General features: G+C 39.2%; 1 protein-coding gene across 1 annotated transcript in view; it reads left to right on the top strand.

Moving 5' to 3' along the window:
• The first annotated feature begins 9826 nt into the window (after positions 1-9826).
• The window catches only part of MEOX2 (mesenchyme homeobox 2), a 54641-nt gene continuing 46294 nt past the window's right edge, over positions 9827-18173 (top strand). Inside the window, exon 1 of the mRNA XM_084281282.1 lies at positions 9827-10599. Coding sequence (XP_084137408.1) covers positions 10089-10599 — 511 coding nt within the window. The 5' untranslated portion in view covers positions 9827-10088. The remainder of the gene's footprint in view (positions 10600-18173) is intronic.

Below are 18173 nucleotides of genomic sequence, written 5' to 3'. Positions count from 1 at the left end.
TTAACGTGATCATTTCGTATGATTTTTTTTTCTTTTTTTTCAAATGCAAAATGGTTTGAGGGCTGTTTAAAGTATTTTTTTCCCAGTGTAATTCAGCAGACACACACAACAAAAGGACTGAAAAAGACTGAGCAGAAATCTAGCCCTCCAAAAATCTTTATGAGTAAACTGTTTCCCTAATAATCCCTCATTATATAAACACCTGAATAAGATACGTAGAGAAAACTGTCTGAAATTCTGACAGACTCAGTACCTTTGAAGATTCTACAAAGTTGGTCTACTAACAATGGTTAACTGATTGTATGAGGCAACAGGGAATTATGAGGACTGCTTTTTTTTTTTTTTTTTTTTTTTTTTAATCCAGAGGTTTTATTCTTTTCCCTACCCTTAGCTTCAGAATCATTTTTTCCATACAAATTGGCATGATGTGGTCGACTTTCCCTCTGATATTCCATATTCCTGATACTCTCTGTGTGGGGAACTGCCGCTCACGCCAAAGGGATGCTTGGCTTGTTGTGCTCTCTTGATAGATACTTCAGCAATGCTGTTAGATTAAATAGCAAGGGACAGCAGAATTTTAGTCATGATCCATCAGGCGGATCTGAGAGGAGCCGTTTGCCCTGAGAGAGGATAGACTTTCGAGACATATGGTGCTATAATGGGGGGTGGGGGTGGGGATTTTTCAATTCCAATCCACCCATTCCGGATGAGAGAGACTGAGCTAATACCCTCGTGTATGGTGCAGTGCGTGTAGCTACGGAAGTAGCGTTAGGATGGAATTTATGGACTCTCTAAATTGTTTGCCAGGAAATGTTTACTAGCTATGCACAATAAATGACTGTGAAAGCATATTCCTGTGTTTAATATGATATGGTTATTTCCTTATATTTGGGCCATACTATTATGATACCAATAAAGGAAACTTAAAAAAAAAAAGAAAACAACAAGCAGCGTATGTTCATATTTATGGGACTTCATTTGGGAAAGTCTGAAGGACTACAAATTGTACAGGGTAATCTTGCTGCATGCACCCCTGGATACACGCCTGTCATATTTAAATATTTAAATGCATGACTTATTTTTAGAGCAAAATATTCTCATCATCAAGCCAAGGTATATTTTAAAAAAGACTTCTTACCACAGCTGCAGGGGTTCACATGTATTATGTACTTCATACATGATGAAATTAATGAACATCTATACAGAAAGACAACCTACCTACTTTCCAAAATGGGCACACAGCTTCACAATTTGAAAATTCATTAGGCAGTATTGGATTGCAGGCTGAAATCTTGGAATTTTGCTATGGGATGTGACCTTTACATCCACACTGCTCCCTGTTATACCAGGGACTACTGTACGGTTTTATAGGGTGTGTTAGATTAGATACATTCCCAAACATTTTTCTCAGCTAGGAAGTGAAATCAGAACTTTGTCTGGTAATCTGTGCAAAGAGATTTTTCTGTTCCTTCGTTTACTTCAATGTGAGGTATTCTGGTTTTGTGTAATGCATCTAAGAACTATCCCCATTATTAAAAAGAAAATAGTCACTAACGTAATTTGTTTTAACCGTACATTAAAGATGTGAGCCTGGAGGTATGTTTGCACTTTTGCATGGCTGAACACCCTCTTACACTGTATGCATGTGTGTGTATATACAACCACTATGCTGTTCAGCAGAGGATTTTCAAAGCTTAATAAACAAATTTTTGTAGCAAAGCAGTTTCTCAGTTTCGACTTGTATTTTCTGAAAATAAGAATAGCTGCAATACTTTCTCCTTTGATTGCTCTGAATATAAAAAAGATTAATTGATAGAAATGAATGAAAGAAAAGTTAGAGGTCTCAACTTCTATTACAGATTATCTAAAAATTTTAGTGCAATAAAAATTTGCAAATGCATTAAGAAAACAATATCTTATCCACCAAAACTCTTTCACACTTTTGTTTCAAAATGCAATTTTCTTTTGTTGTTGTTGTTGTTTGTTTATTTTTACCACGAGAAAGAATATTTATGTTTAGCTGCACTTTTTAAAATTGCTATTGCAGTCTAACAATGAAGCTGATCCTCTAAAGTATCTCCCGTGAGGATGATGGGGAAAAAATAAGACTCAAGGTCAAGCCTGAAGACAATTCATGTTATAAAACACTTAAAGGATGAATTGTTTCTTTACGATGTTTTCAGAGACTCTACCAAGATGATCACAATATTGAAAGTGTATAAAGAATACATTATTCCATGACGGTGCTAGAGGTAAAAAGTAGTAAAGAGAAAGAGACACAAGAAAAACCTTGGTGACATCAAAACTTGTTTCTACAAATGGGATCAGTACATTTGGATGCACTATGAATAAATGATTTATACCGTGGGTTATTAGGTTTCATTCAAACTTGATTGTTTCAAATGAAGAGCTTTAGATGAGATTTTTATTTTATTTTATTTTATTTTATTTTATTTTATTTCATTTCATTTCATTTCATTTCATTTCATTTATTTTTTAATATTGTAAATACTTTTCTCAGGGTAATCCTACTGCCTATGACTAATGAGATGAAAAATCCAAAATACTTCCAAGGCAGTTTACATGGACATTGTCTGCTTTATTAGTTTTAATTGGCATTGTATTGGGTATCATGAATGAAAAGGCACGGCTTTCAATGTAACATATCCAAGAAGCTGACATGTCTCATACTTCTCTCTTCCAGTAGAGACATGCTATGCCTCCAGATGCTGGAGTCTGGATTTAGGGGCATATACTGCTCTTGCACAAATAAGAGTTGCATATGTTATGAGTTAATTCCATTTTGTTGTGTTCTCTTGCACATGGTGTTTTGAAACAGTTAAATGGAAAATATTTTTAGTTTTCCATCTTGTATTGAAATATGCTTGCATTATTAAATAAAATCTAAATCCCTAAGTGATATGGTCTATGGCTGAAATGCACAAATATGTAACATGGACAATATGCCTGCAAGGGAACTGCAGAATTCCAGATAGTGTCCCCACATGTTGTATTTTGCATGTGTGTCTCAGTCAGCTGCAATGTTTGTCGAATAATATACCTCTTACTTGCTATACAGCTGAGCTTTGCCAAGCCCACAGTGCTAGGCACTAGACACAGTTTTGGAAAATGGGATAAGGAATAAAGGGGTTTCACACTTTTATTATGGGCATCTATTTTAGATGAAATGCATGAGACAGGCACCAATGAAGAGAGAAAGGTGGCTCCTGAGAGTGATTCAATGTGATTCAGTGTCCAATACATATACTTAGGTGATGCAAAAGCATCTCAAAGACAGTCCCTCAAAGAAAGTCCCTCAAAGACAGACAAAGACAGTTCAACAGTTTATTGAACCCACCCTGAGACCTATCTGTATTACATCAAAGGCCACATAATGTGATGCCTAATAAAGCATAATGAATACAAATATATTGGAAAGGTTAATTGTAAGAAATAATATATTCACAACATATTGATAAAGCTATTTTTTAATTATATATATATATATATATGTAAGTGTGTCAGTTTCCTTAAGGTATTCTGCTTGGACCTTCTTTAAAGATACTGAAGATGTTATCTAATTTTTAAACATCACTAGTGTCATTGGCTCCACCAAACTTAAAATAATTTCCTGCATGTCTTCATAGCTTTGAAACAAATATGATTTTATCTTTCAGTGATCCCTCTGCAAATTAAGCTCATCTTGGCATGTATTTTTAAGGGAAAGGGAAATCTCTCTTTTTTGGGGGGGAAGGGGAGTGGGGGTGTCAGATTTATTTTTTATTTTTTATTTTTCCCCTACAATCTGTAATACTAACGTCTAAAAGAATCAGTATAAACTAAAATGGTCATTTCAAACAGTTTTTACTTCATATTTGATTTCTCCTATTCAGTATCTATAATTAGCATGATCTGGCATTAGACATTGAGCAGTATGTTGCAGCTATGACTAAAAAAAGTACATGCAATTTTTGGCTGTTTCCTACAACTAATATTAATTAAGATTCCAATCCTGCAAATGCATCTAGTCAAGCAAATCACCATGAATACAAACAGAACTCTGTGAAAACACAGGAGTACTCCTACATGAAGCTAGTGGAACAAATAGAGCCTGAACTCTTTGGGGCAGTGAATATCTTTCTCTTCTCATTACTCGCTAGTTCTATGTTTGTTCTCCAAGTCTAGAGCTCATCACACTATAAATCATAAGGAAACATACCTGCAGAGTAGAAGACATCATCCCAGCAGCTATTAAAATCTAGATATTTTGTAGTTATTTGTTTTTGGTGCATTCATCTATGCATATGTGTCTTTTTCTCATTCCAGAGCGGAGAAAATTAGAAATACACACACCGAGTAATATTTTCCTCATTAACGTGCAAAAGAGGTGATGAAGATTAGTGACTTATCATTCTGTTTACATCCTCTGATGGAAGCAGAATTATGAAATATGCCCCCTGCTGCTGGTCCTGTAAGGGTCTGGTAATGTCAGTCAGGATATGATAAGTATTTCAGGTAATGGTAGGATTTTCTTTTTCTCTGTTTTGGTCTTGGTAAAGTAATCATGCTGTATATCTACCCAGTAAACAGCTATAAGTCTTAGTGTGAAAGATTTGATATGCAAACATTTGAGTGAGCTAGATTTTTTTTTATTCTGGATGATCAAGTATAATCAGCAAAATATTAACTGTACAATGAGAAGTAAGCATTACAAAGCATATACAAGGTGCTCAAAATATACTTAGCCATTCTTCCATCTGTATCCATATTTTTGATGGGGGCTCTAGTAAAATATCTTCTGAATCGTTATCAAAATCCACAATGCAATTTGTATCAAATAATATAATGAATAAAACACAAAAAATACAAGCCCTTTTCCCTCTACAATTAGTAATTTTAGTAGGAGAATTGACTGAGTATTGTGTCTAATTGTCAAGATCTGAAGAAAACAAAACGGAAAACATATTTTTTCAGGCATCACTGACTTGCTTGTACATGCACTTTGAATTCATTTTTAAATACAAATGAGAGATATGTATAATTAAAGTACCTTGTACCCTACAAGGATTTATTTATTTATTTATTTATTTATTTAAGTTTGGAGATCTTCAGTGGAGATAATACTAGAAAAAAATGAAACAGTTGGTAAAATGCAATATAACGTGCAGATTGGGAAACAAATGGTATTATACAAGAGAGTTCAGTTTGCAAATAAATTGTCTATTTAAAAGATGGAAACATACACCAAGGTTTTGAAGATAACTTGTTCTGGGGCTTTTGAGTATCTAATGTGAAATACAAGTTTCCTGTAGTTTAAACTCTAAAACCATTCCTGAAACATCATAGTTCAGGTGTGAAGCCTCAAGTACATTAACCATTTTAATATTTCATCGGTTTACTTAAACTAAATAGAAAGCATAAGATATTTTACTGGTTCGAGTGGGTTGGCAACTGAAATAGCTTTTAATGATGTAATGCAAACTTATAAATCATTTTCAGTGAGGGCCTAGTTCAGCACAACTTTTATGTAATATACTAAATTGCTGGCATAGCTTTAAAATTTGTAATACTTGGAGATCATGAAAATTAGAACAGAATCCATATGTATACAGGAGAAGTAGCTGAAAATATGGATTCAGGCTTAAAGTTTTTATAGATATGTTGTAGTCTTTAAACCAAAAATTGTGTCTGATAAGTGTTAAACCAATGCACATGTAAACGTTAAAAAGAACGAAATGGAAGTACACCACAGAAATGCAATGTTAAAGTTATGTGGTACACTTTGTGGTAGTGTAATTTCTCACAAAAACTTTTTATGGTGAAGCATAGGGAAGATACTGCCATACCATAGGTATATGAAAAGTAAATGTGATTATTGACTATTTTAACTAGGCAGGGATATTGTATTCTTGATGAGTCAGTCAAAAAAATATTCATTTTCTGTGCAAGGACTTTCAGTTAAGGCATCCAAGCATCTTTGAAATGATGCTTAATCCCTTGGCTTTATTATTGCTTATATACGTAGATTTCCATCACAGCACAGGTATTAAAAGAAACAAATCATACTGTTTCCATCGGAGTAAAACAGAGAAATTTTAGGGAGAAAAAATAAAAGAAAAGATGGAAAATATACATCTGTTGTGAATCTGGATTGACTCAGGTTAAATAATGATGCCTGCCTTCATCAAATTGCCATAGAAAAATACGAACTGATCATAATTGCAGTACAATAAAATCTCGTCTTCTTGCTTTGGTATGCTCTTGAGTACAATAAAATCTTTGGCTAAAATAAACTGAATTCATATTTGTAAGCTTCCTCTTTGACAGTAAGGAGAATATTCTCAAATGGTGCAAACTGGCATCTTTTTGCTGACTTTAACAAAGTTTGCTGACTTTAACCAAAGTTAGTGGTTTACACCACCATAACAGTGGTCCTCAAATATGACTGTTTGATTTTATTGTACTATGCATATTGCAAATATGCGAACTGCGCACTAGAAAGAAATGTTCAAGAATCTTACTTACATTCTGATAAATAGTCAGGGAGATGGTGCTTTTAGCCTCCAAAGTGAAATACCGACTACAAAAGTCCTGAAGCGGAGAAATTGTGCGCTGGTTCACTCAGGTCAATTTTATATGATTTCTTTTGCCATAAATCGTAAGTTAAAAAAAAAAAAACAAAAAAACAAAAAAAAAAAAAAAAAAACACAAAGCGAATGCAAATATTAGCCCATATATGAAAATATAAATGATGTTCCAAACTGTGTTGGCTCCAGATGTTTTTATGAGTTAAACGGTTTACTGTTTTCATATTTAAAACATTCGATTTTTTCACTTGATGTTATAAGCTTTGGGCAAACTTGCTGGCATTGATTTAAGTTACGCTTTTGTACCATATGTAGGTCAAACACACATTCTAAAAAGATACAATATGAGCAAAAATCTCATCATTTATATTGGGAGGTAATAGCTGCTTACACTTTAGTCAGTAATTATTGCACTGAGAAGCTTCTCACAGAAGCTTTCATTGACTGAAAAATCATACATTTTTACAAAGGATGGTATCATGTAACCATAGTTATTCGATAGCTCCATACAGAAATTTTTTGGATTATTCCAGTTAACGTCTGAAGTTGTTTATTTGCCTCAACATTAGTCGCCTATATTGTTTAAAATGAAAGCATAAAGCTCTGTCGAGATTTGTATTTCCAGTTCTTGCATGCTTAAAAGCACTTATTGAAGAAGTAATAAGAACACTTGATGCGGAACTTGTGTACTTATTAGGGGACTCAAGAGCCAAAGGAAATACAGTCCCGCATATTCAGATCTAATTATGAAGCTGATGGCAAAGACTTAGTCGTGCCATTGTAACTTCGTTATTGTGTTCTTTTTTATTTTTATTTTATTTCTTCACCTTTTGGAGCCTCTCCTACCTCTCCCTAAAAAGTTCTATTTGGCTCCGTATCTTATTTCTCTTGGAAACCTAATCTTTCTCCCTCCCCCTCGCACCCTCTCGCTTTCTTCATTGTGCTTCACTTATTTCACTTTTTTATCCTGCGCGAGAAATCCTGTGCGGCCATCCCCTAGAATTAAAAAAGAAAATAAAAAAATAAAAAATAATAAAAAAAAATAAAAAAACAACGAGAGAGAGAGGAAAAAAAAAAAAAAAGAGAGAGAGAGAAAAAAAAAAAGGGGGCACGTTTATTCTGCCTTGGGTTTGGGACTTCCCCGGCCCCTTCGCAGCTGTGGCAGTCAGGGCTTGAGCAACGGCTACCCTTGCAGGAGGAGTCCTTGCATTCCTGCCCCCCCGGCCCCGGCCGGTCCCCGGCCCCCCTGACGGCGCCTGGCCCCCGTGTCCGGGGCGGGCGGGCCGAGAGCAGCAGGTTGGAGAGCCGCGCCGGGGCGCGCCACGCACCCCGGTCCCCGCGGAAGGGAGCGGACAGGAGCGCAGCGGCTGCCCGGGGGGCCGCGCCCGACGCTCCCGCGCCCACCCGGGGCCACCCCCGCCGGCGGCTGCCCTTATGCCGCCACCGGCGCGGAGACGGGCCAGGGCCGGCAGAGCCGCTGCGGGCGGTGCGTCGGTGGCCGTGCGCCGGTCGTCGCGAGGCACTGCCGGCTGGCCGGGGCACCGTCACCCCTGCGCTCGCATCCCGGCGCGTTCGCAAAAGCAAGGGTAGTTCAGCCATTGAGTTTTCTTTGTACTCCTTGCTTTTAATATTAGAGCACATATTGAAACGATAAACACAATGAAAAGCACAAAATATTTCATCAGTGTTGTAACTGTATATTTCCTTTATTCTGAAGAAATATCAAGTTTTGAACAGTACACAGAGGCAGCAACTTCTGCTTTGGACGCCACTCTCTTTTTAAAGACCGCGTTGTTACAGTTAAAACTAAAGACAATTCTTAAAAAGCATTAGATGTCAGAAAATGGGGGAAAATCTTACCGTCGAAAGACTGCTGCAGGTTCCAGCTCAGTCTGAAACTGCAGGGAAAAGTGGAGCAGCTGCTGAACAAAAGTTTTAGATTTTTTTTTTTTAGAAAGTCTGCAAAACTAATTTCCCACAAAATAGGACTCAATTTCCGTTTAAGAAACTAGCTCTTGCAAATCTCATACAATTCCTGATTTTTTCCAATAGCAATTCAAATTCATTTTATCTTTCGCACATGGACCCAAGAATTTGAGCGCAATGGCCTTTTTTTTTTTCCTTTCTTTCTTTTTGTTTCTTTTCTTTTCTTTTCTTTTCTTTTATTTCCTCCTAAGTATGGTTTTCAGGGAGGAGGAGGAAGGTAGAGTGAGGAGGAAGGGCCAAGGATCACAGCGTTTCGGCAGTGGGCACCTCTTTGGTCAGCGATCAAGAAACACGTTATCCTAATTTAAACCAGTTTACAGCCTTCTTCGTGGCTACTGTTAATTCCAATACAAACATGTTAAGAAAAGAAAGATAAACCAAATCCAGGCTCTCTAGGTTGTCCCTCCTGAGACACTAAAGCCCGCAACAAAGCAAATGAAGACACAGCGACGGGAAGTTAGGCGGGCTGCGTTTTTGGACGGGCAGGGGGCAAGAAAGGAGCCTTGTCTTTCTCCGACCACTTTTGGCGGCACGTTGAGCGCCGGCGACTTTCTTGCGGCCCCAGCCGCAGGGGTCGGCGGCCTGCGGCTCCTATGGCCGGGTGCGGGGGGCGTGCGTGCGGCCGGGGCCGCGCTGCTGGGCCCGGGGGCAGCGCGGGGGCAGCACGGGGGCAGCGCACGGAACCGGTCGTGCTGCGCCCAGGCTCGCCGGGCGCACAGGTGAGGCAGCAGCCAGGCGCCCTGCCTGAACCCCCGGGGAGAAGGGGCCGCGCGAGCCCCGCACTTCTCCCCGAGGGAGGCACCTCAATTCTTTGTCGCTCCCCCCTTCCCGGGTGTGTGTGTGTGTGGGGGGACACACAGTGGCACCCCCGGGCGGTGGCCCGGTGGCCCCGCCATCCCTCCACGCCCCGTGGGGGGCGCGGGCGGCCCCGGGGCGGCCCGTGGGGGCGGCGGGCGTGGGGCGTGCTCCCCGCGGGCAGGGAGGGAGAGGCGGGCTGCGCCCCCGCGGAGCCCCCATAGAGCCTGTCCCCGGCCCCCCCGCCGCTGCCGCGGGCGCCCCGGGCGCGGGTGCGCAGCGCTGCCGCCGCTGACGGAGCGGCTCGGCGCGGGGACGGCGCTGGCGTTTTGGAGGGAGTTTGCATGTGGTCAGTGCTGTGTTGCTAAGCCAGCCCCCAGCTCACATTACACACTACTGTATTTATAACCTCTCGGAGCCGTTTCCCCCTTCGAGCAGTTCTCTGGGACCACCTTCTATTGGCTTCAACCTCTCCCACTTCTTGACATCTGAGCAGCTCTCAGAAAGGCTCATCTAGGTCCGAGTGTTTATGCAGCGGAGACTGGCCGCTAGGGCTAAAGACCTGGATTATCTGAGCTCAGCTGCCTGCTGCAAAGTCTGTCGTTGCCGTTTTGGAAAAAAAAATCCCAACCCCGATCTGTTTACAGTGAAAGTTGACAAAGGGTGGTGAAGTTGGATCCTTCCTAAACTCTCCTGCCTGGAACCTGAGACTTGCATGCCATGGATCACACACTCTTTGGCTGCCTGCGCAGCCCCCATGCCACTGCGCAGAGCTTGCACCCTTTCTCGCAGTCTTCTCTTGCCCTGCATGGAAGATCTGACCACATGTCCTACCCTGATCTGTCTTCTTCTTCTTCCTCTTGCATAATAGCTGGATACCCCAATGAGGAGGGCATGTTTGCCAGCCAGCATCATAGGGGGCACCACCACCACCACCATCACCACCACCACCACCACCAGCAACAGCAGCACCAGGCTTTGCAGACGAACTGGCACATTCCTCAGATGTCGTCTCCTCCCGCCGCAGCCAGGCACAGCCTCTGCCTTCAGCCCGACTCAGGAGGACCCCCGGAGCTGGGCAGCAGCCCCCCCGTCCTGTGTTCAAACTCTTCCAGCCTGGGCACTAACACCCCCACGGGGGCAGCGTGTGCGCCAGGGGACTATGGCAGGCAGGCTCTGTCCCCGGTGGAAACAGAGAAGAGGGCCGGCAAAAGGAAAAGCGACAGCTCAGGTAACGGCTTACGCTTTCCCCTGCGGGGTGGGCGGCGGGTGTCGGGGGGAGCTGCGCTGCCGGGCCCCGGGTGTCCCGGCTCCGCTCGGCCCGTCTCGGCTCGGCACGGTCCCGGTGGTGCTCTCGCCGACCGGTGCCACCGGGCTGTTGGCTCGCTCCTTCCCTCAACCGCGCTCTCGGGATGTCCATCATGAAAGCGAGCTTTCTTAGGGCTAGGGAGGTGCGGGGGGGGGGGGGGGAAATAAAAAGGAAAAATCCAGCACGTGATAGAGCATGAAACGAAGGTGGCGGTGGTAGGGAGGTTTTCCTACAGTCAAGGAGAGAAGCGGTTGTAATTTTGGTGAGCATTTGAGCATCTGGTTCCGCGCCCCCCTCCTCCTGTCTGATACGCCACCTCTGCTGCAAACTTCGGAGCCTAGTGCTCTCCTTCCCCTCCGCCCCTTCCCCGCCGAGCTGCCGGCAGCTCCGAGGAGATTGCACAACGGTTGGGAACTCTCTGGGAAGCGAGGCTCCCTGACAAGAGTTCGTGCCTCGCTGTCCTGTAGGAGTTGGCTGTGCGCGCAATAAAGTGCTCGGCGTGGAAGGGGCAAACGCTGGGGTCTGTAAAGCAAAGAGGGGAGTTGGAGTTGCAGAAAGCTACTTCACTTCAAGTTTCTGGTGCCGGGGGCGGAGGGAAGGAAGGAACTGTTTGACTTTTAAATAAAACACTGCAATTCTTACTTAAAGATGAGCAGAAGCCGTGTAGACCCTTAATTACGGGGATGGGGTGGGGGGTGGCAGGGTGGAGGGTATCGGCATCTCTAAGCATGCAAAAACCTTTCTAAGCATGCAAAAACCTTGATATAATCCCTGCTTCTAAAACAGCAAGGCCTGTCAAAGTCCCGCTCTGACAAAAGACACTCGGTGAAGGCGATGCGATTGATGGCACTTCCGTCAGAGCACACATAAGCTGAAGGGTCATCAAAAATACACCGAGACAGGCAGTAGGCACTTGAAAAAGAGAGGACACAACAGTTTGAAAACTCAAGAGCGGGCATAGTGAACCATTTGTTATCAAGGAAGAGAAAGTGAAAGGCTGCTCCAGAGAGTTACCAAGTTCACACAAAACTGTGACCTTTTTCACTTGAAATGTTGTGAGTTTGGTAAAGTGGTAAGCAATAGAAATTATTTTAAAAATTAACTCTGGAGGATGCTATTGCTTTGATCACTGTCCACTACATTTATAAATATTTACAGTAATTCAGGATGAGCTTAACTGGGTTTTATCTTATGTAGCTGGGCTGAAAACTTACAAGATTAAAAGCCGTATTTTGTCGAACACTGGTGGCGAGCTCTATCGTTGCATCTTCATTACATTGTCTGAAATAAAATGAACTCTTGGATTTTGTGAGGCATATAAGGAATACTAAAACTTGCATCCCCAGTGCTACTGAAAAGAACTGGATGCCGGTTAGTGTAAGGATTTATTGTATTTATCAATGTATTTAAAGCTGAAGGAAAAAGAAGGAAATGGTTCCCTTTCAACATCAGGGAAGTATCTGTACGGGTTTCTGTTTATTTTGTTTTGCAATGCAAACCAAAAAAACAGTAGGGAATGTCACAGACCCTACCCTGAAGTAACTGGAGCCTTCCATTGGATTTAGTGGACAAGAGCTGGAGCCTCTAGTCGTGATTATGCTTACATTGCACTGTACTATGAACCTCACTTTCTAAGACTTTCTGAAGATCAAGGCAGGTAACTATTGCTTCCTCCCTTCCAGTAAGAAAAAGTATATTATGTCTATTCACACAGTTAGGAATTCCTTGAACTGAAAATAGGCATCTTTTGACAACAACAGGGTAGCTGTAGGATCTTTGTTTTTTCTTCAGGAAAAGACTGAATTTTGGACTGAACATTTAACCCCACCCCTTTACTAATCCTGAACTCTCATGCTAGATATTTAATGTCTTCTTAATGCATAGCAGCAAGAACTAATTTTATGTCACTGCGGTTCTGTATTTGTAGTCAATAATTGCCCCTCGTTTGTCACAAAATCAAACCCTTTATTTCTCACTAATCTGCTTTTTAAACAAATTGTCATATTTTAAAGAATTTCATCGACCCCCTCCTCATATTTTGGAGACAGATTCACCCCACTTGGAACTACTTCAATAGACATTTGTATAAAATCCTTAAAGTAAATAACTAAGAAGCAAAGAGAGACTGTGTAAGGTTCAGTGCTAGCATTCTGAGACAATTATTAATGGTTCTGCTTATTTACAGATATATTTCCTCTTCTCAAGCATAGTCACATAGAGCCACAGAATGTCCAGTGACTTCCTGAGCACTGAATCTCTTCCATATTTCAGAAATGAATTAACCTTAGGCTACCCCTTTCTTGCAGTACTTTGCTTTCACTCCTGAATGTTGATCAGGAATGTTGATTCATAAAACTGAGTTTATGGGTAGTTTAAAGAAAGAATGAAACACAAATAATACTCGTATCTTTTATCTCCCAAATTAGTAATTGTTGGTTAGCCATATAGATACTGTGGATATTTATGTTAAGAGGTGCCCATTTTTGCTTTTTTGTTAGGATGGCGGAAATGTAATCTTTTTAACAATGAAAAAGATTTTGGATGATGGGCTGTGTGTTTGTTTCCGTGCTTGCTCTTTTTCCCTGAAATTCTCATATTGCAGGGAATAGAGATAGAGACACTGTTTGTGCTGTGCTTTGTTATACTTTTTGTTTGGGATCAAGGAAGCAAGGTGAAATGTGCTTTTGTAGTAATTCTATATAAGCTGTCTGACTTACAGTTTTCTTTTGCTCTAACCCAGGTTTTAATTAGTTTGGGAAGTACCCGTTGAAGATATTGAGTAGGCTGCACAGAACAGGGTGAAATTGCCAAGTGTTCTTGTTACGAAGGACTGGGAAATGCTGCTTACTTAGCCATCAACTCTATGCACTACAGCTGTCAGTGTCTCTGTGTTTTGTAGTCACTCTCTCATTATCTTGAGGACATTCCTTTCAACCTGCGTAGGCCCAGCAGTGGGTTAGTAAACATGCAGGCGAGCTGCGGAGGGATGCACTCAGATCTGTAGACGTTTGCATTTTGCAGTGAATAATGTCGTCTGCAACCTTGCCTTCCTAATTCAGCTCTCATTATGGCAAGGATGTAGGAGGAAAGAGGCGATAGCAAATCTGAGGATAGGTTGCAAATAAATACGCTTATTTTAAAATGCACTAATGGTCAGGATTATCTGTGCGCTAATGAGGTGCGGATGAAAACCATGTTGAGTACATAAAAAACATACTTGGAGCGCATTGTTACTTTGTGGTATGCGTTGTTTTTTACAGAATATTTTTGATTTTTTTTAATTTCTCCCCTTCATATTAGTTGCCCATGACTTTTGAGGACATTCTTTTTTATTTATTTTATTATTTTATTTTGGCTAGGTTTTGATTCTCAGAAGATACAGAACACATCAGATGCAAAATTAATACTACAATGGTCTCAGTTGGCTTACTTCAGTCCTAGTTTCCTTAAAACTCCACTCAGCAGAAAAGTCCATATAGAAATGTAATCTAAGTTTATGGAGAAATATGAAAAGAAAGTGAATGTGGTAGTCTTAAGGAAGCCTAAAATGCTATGGAAAAAAAAAATAGTACTAAGCTGAAAAGATTAGGGAGTGGGTGAGTACCATGGAAAGAGTTCTTCTAAGAACTACAGCTATCCAAACATGTATATTGTGATAGATAAGTATATGATAAAAATAAAATTGATTCCAGTAAGTTAAAGTATAATGTAATTGAACACACCCCCATGCACAATTGTATTTATTTATTTAGTCAGTTTGACATAGAAAAATATTTCTATATGGCATAGTTTTCCAATGAAAGGCTAGTAGGTAATAGTATCTATTCATATTTTTGACTGCTGTATTTACATAATAATATCATGTAGAAACACTGCTGTTAAATGTACAAAAACATTTCATGATTCCAGTGTTTCAATAGCTGTTCTGCTGTTTTGTTTTTTTTTTTTTTCATTGACAAATCACATGAAAAGTAAACAATACTCTTTTCTCCAGTGTTTTAACATCTTTTATAACCTTCCTATTTTCAGCAAGGAAGCAGTAAAAGTTACATCTCCAGAGAATTTATTTTAAACACATCTAAATATCATAAATCATATATAGTTGTTTGAAAGAGTCTCTGAAAAGCCGGTCATTTTGATAAATGATTATAAATATTGTGAAATCATTGGTTTTGAGGACTTTTGATTAGTTTCTGAAACACATTGATAAGAAAAATGAGCTGCACACTTGTAGTCAAAAAGAACTGTGTAACTGATTCATCAATGTGTCTGTACTTTTCAGCATGGTTGTAAACGGAAGCAGGAAAAAAATACATAATAAAGCACAGTTTTTCTGGAAAGAGTTAATTTGTTTGGTATCCAGTATCAAAGCATCCCTTGCCATAATAAAGGAAAACAAACTGAAACAAAACATAAAAACAACAAACTCCAACCTATAGATTTCATAAATGAAGCAAATTCCAATTTGGTGAATAGTAATCAGCTATCCTAGTGATTTTTCTAGGAGAAAACTAATAAGGCTGATTGCTTAGCAAACACTGGGCTACAATAGTGGGGGTACTTGCTGGATCATGTAACTGGTGAAAATTTGCAATATATTCATATTGCTCTCAATAAATATAATCAATAATTTTTCTAGAACTGTAAAAATGTAAATCCCTATTTTAGTGGCATATTCACAGAAACCCTTTCCCATAGCCAAAGAGTAATTCTTTGTGGACAGAAATAAGTATGGCCTCTAATTACGTATTTTTGTCTGTTTATATATATTATTCAGTAGGATTTACACTCCCTCCTCACCTTTAGAAACACCAGGATCTCAATCTAGTGGTTCACTGGAGCACAAATATTTTTTTGTGAGACGTTCTATTGACTCCAGTGCAACTACTTCAGTGCTGAAGAATTTTTAAGCCATTGGAGCTTAATGCTGCTACTCTGGTTTGAATCTTTGGCACAAAAATATAACTTCATGTTATTGTTTTATTATTTGGTATTAAGCACTGTCAAGCATCCCAGTCTTCAAAGCAAAGTCACTGAGGGCTCTGAATGAGTAAGAAATGCGGTGCTAGAACCAAACACAGAAAGAGATACGCACATGTCTATTAAAGATCCAATTAGTATGGCAATATTTGGAGAACTGAAAATTTCACTAAATCTTATTCAAGAAATCATGACTGTAGTTACTTTTTAACATTTTTATTCTATTGTTTTATAGTAGGGAAAGTACAATGTTTTATAATTCTTGCAAATATTTACTGATAAAATATTAGGATTGTCTGATAGTTTGATCATTGCCAGTTCAGCATTATATATATACATAAAGTGAATTTTAATTTCATTCATTTTAGCACCCTAGGGCAAAATTTAACCTAACATGTTTAGCGTAGCTTCTCTAGTATTTTGCACAGTAATTCTGGATTTTTTTTTTTGTTGTCATTTTTTTTGTTCTCAGACTTGTTTCCCTTTTCAGATGTACTAATTATCTAATAAATTGTTTTTAATTGAGATTGTTAATCTGCATATAGTTTGCCATTTGTAAACATTCATTCTTTAGTGATGTGATGACTCAACATGCTGTACCTTTGAAGTTCTTAAGAGTAGGACTAGTTTGTGTGTCTAGAAATTTAAGGGAAGGTGGCAACATTATTTTTGCTGCTGTCCGGTAATAAACTGATATTGCTTACAGGATTATTGCTTTCAGCAAATGTGATGCTATGTGACAGCATGAATGGTCACTGTAGCATGTTTCTTTCAGTAGTGAAATGTATTCTACCCAGGAAGTTTTGCTGGTCTCTGGAAAGGAAGCAAAATATATCTGGTTTCATCCACTAAATGAATGAAGTTTAAATCCATCAGTTAAATGCAGTTTTGCTGGAGTTGGGTTCAATCCTTTTCTTCTTATTATTTTTTTTCCTATTCTGTCCTTGTTCTAATACACTTAAGAATGCCATTTGAAAGGGCATGAAAGGAAAGTCATATTTTAAATATATAAATGCTTACAAATGTCGCTAATAAGGTTTTCAACTAAAATAGTGTGGTGTTAAAGAAGTTTGATAAATGGTGCTTGAAACTACTTCATTACATCAGTCCACAGCTAGGCACTGAACCTAGCCTGTCTCGATCCTGTGTCCTATCCTTTTATATCTATTTCCCCGGTCTATACAATGTCAATGCCAGTGCTTTTCTTCCATTTGTTAAGAACTGCAAGCTTTTGTTAAGACATCATTTTACTTCTGGGGTCTGTATCTGGGGTATCTGTTGGCTAGATGGCTACTTTTCTACTGTATTCTATGAATTCAAAAATAGCCTGATGGGATTATGGTGGATGTACACAGTCCATTCCTGTATGTATCTGAAGTATATGAAACAAACAAACAAACAAAGTTACTGAAATAAGTTATTTATGCTAAGCAAAATTTCCCCCTGGAAGAGACTAATGACAAAACTCCCGCTGATTTTTGTAGGGCCACAGTTTAAGACGTGTGTTCTTACTATAAATGTAATTTAGCTTGGGTGAAGGAAGTAGACCAGTTAGGTGTGCTTGTGCTTATGCTTTTTGTAATCAGCTGTGTGGTATGTGCTTCCAAGAACAGAGGGAAACAGAACAAAGGAATGGAATGTTAATTAAAAAAAAAAAAAAAAGAGAGAGAGAGAGAGACAAAGAGACCGCTGCTATGGGTCTTAGGTTTTTGTTAGTGGGGTGGAAATACATTTGCTGTTCTTATTAATATATTACAAAATATGTGTTATTGGAGAAGTTTACCTAGTCTATATCCATTTCCAATAATACTTTGATAAAAAAAAAAAAAATAAATCAAGGTGATGTTCAATCTTTGCTAATAGATATATATATGTAACATCACTTGTACAGAGTTATTTTGTTATATCCTAGCATTCATTGAGTGATGTAGAGAAGAAAAAAAATCATTTACGTAAAGAAACAAAATAGTAGACAATGTTGCGTTACATGAGGAGCTGTTTTAAATGTTCTAATATACATCTTAGGCTGTCAAAAATCTACTAATGTTAAAATAAGTGATATTAAAGGTGCAACATTCATTGTTGATTACAGAATATGTCCTTCATTTTGAAATCTTGTACATATAGAAGACCGTAACATACCTCCTATTTGGAACATGGGCTTACTTTTCATACAGAATCCTGAATTTTACAAATACTTTTTGGGGACAGTTACTTGACTGGAAGTCATGCATATTACCATGCATATTAAATAAAAATGTGATTGTACATCACAAGAAAAATCAGAAATCACATTTGGCAACTGGTTACTCAGTATTTTGTTGTTTAATGGTGAATGAAATTATCCAATACTACATTATCTGAAATCACTGGACACATTTGCTAATCACATAGAAAAAAGCAACAGTCTAAACTTTGCATTGAAAATTTTGTATTTGAACCTATGTTTCCTTTTATCTTTCATTTCAACAAATGAAATATAATAATTGACTAAACAGCAGAAGAAACAAATCTGA

Source organism: Netta rufina (assembly GCF_964035555.1).
Source record: "Netta rufina genome assembly, chromosome: 2".
NCBI classification, from domain to species: Eukaryota; Metazoa; Chordata; class Aves; order Anseriformes; family Anatidae; genus Netta; species Netta rufina.
Note: the sequence above shows the minus strand (reverse complement) of the source record. Positions and strands in the feature narration are given on the sequence as shown.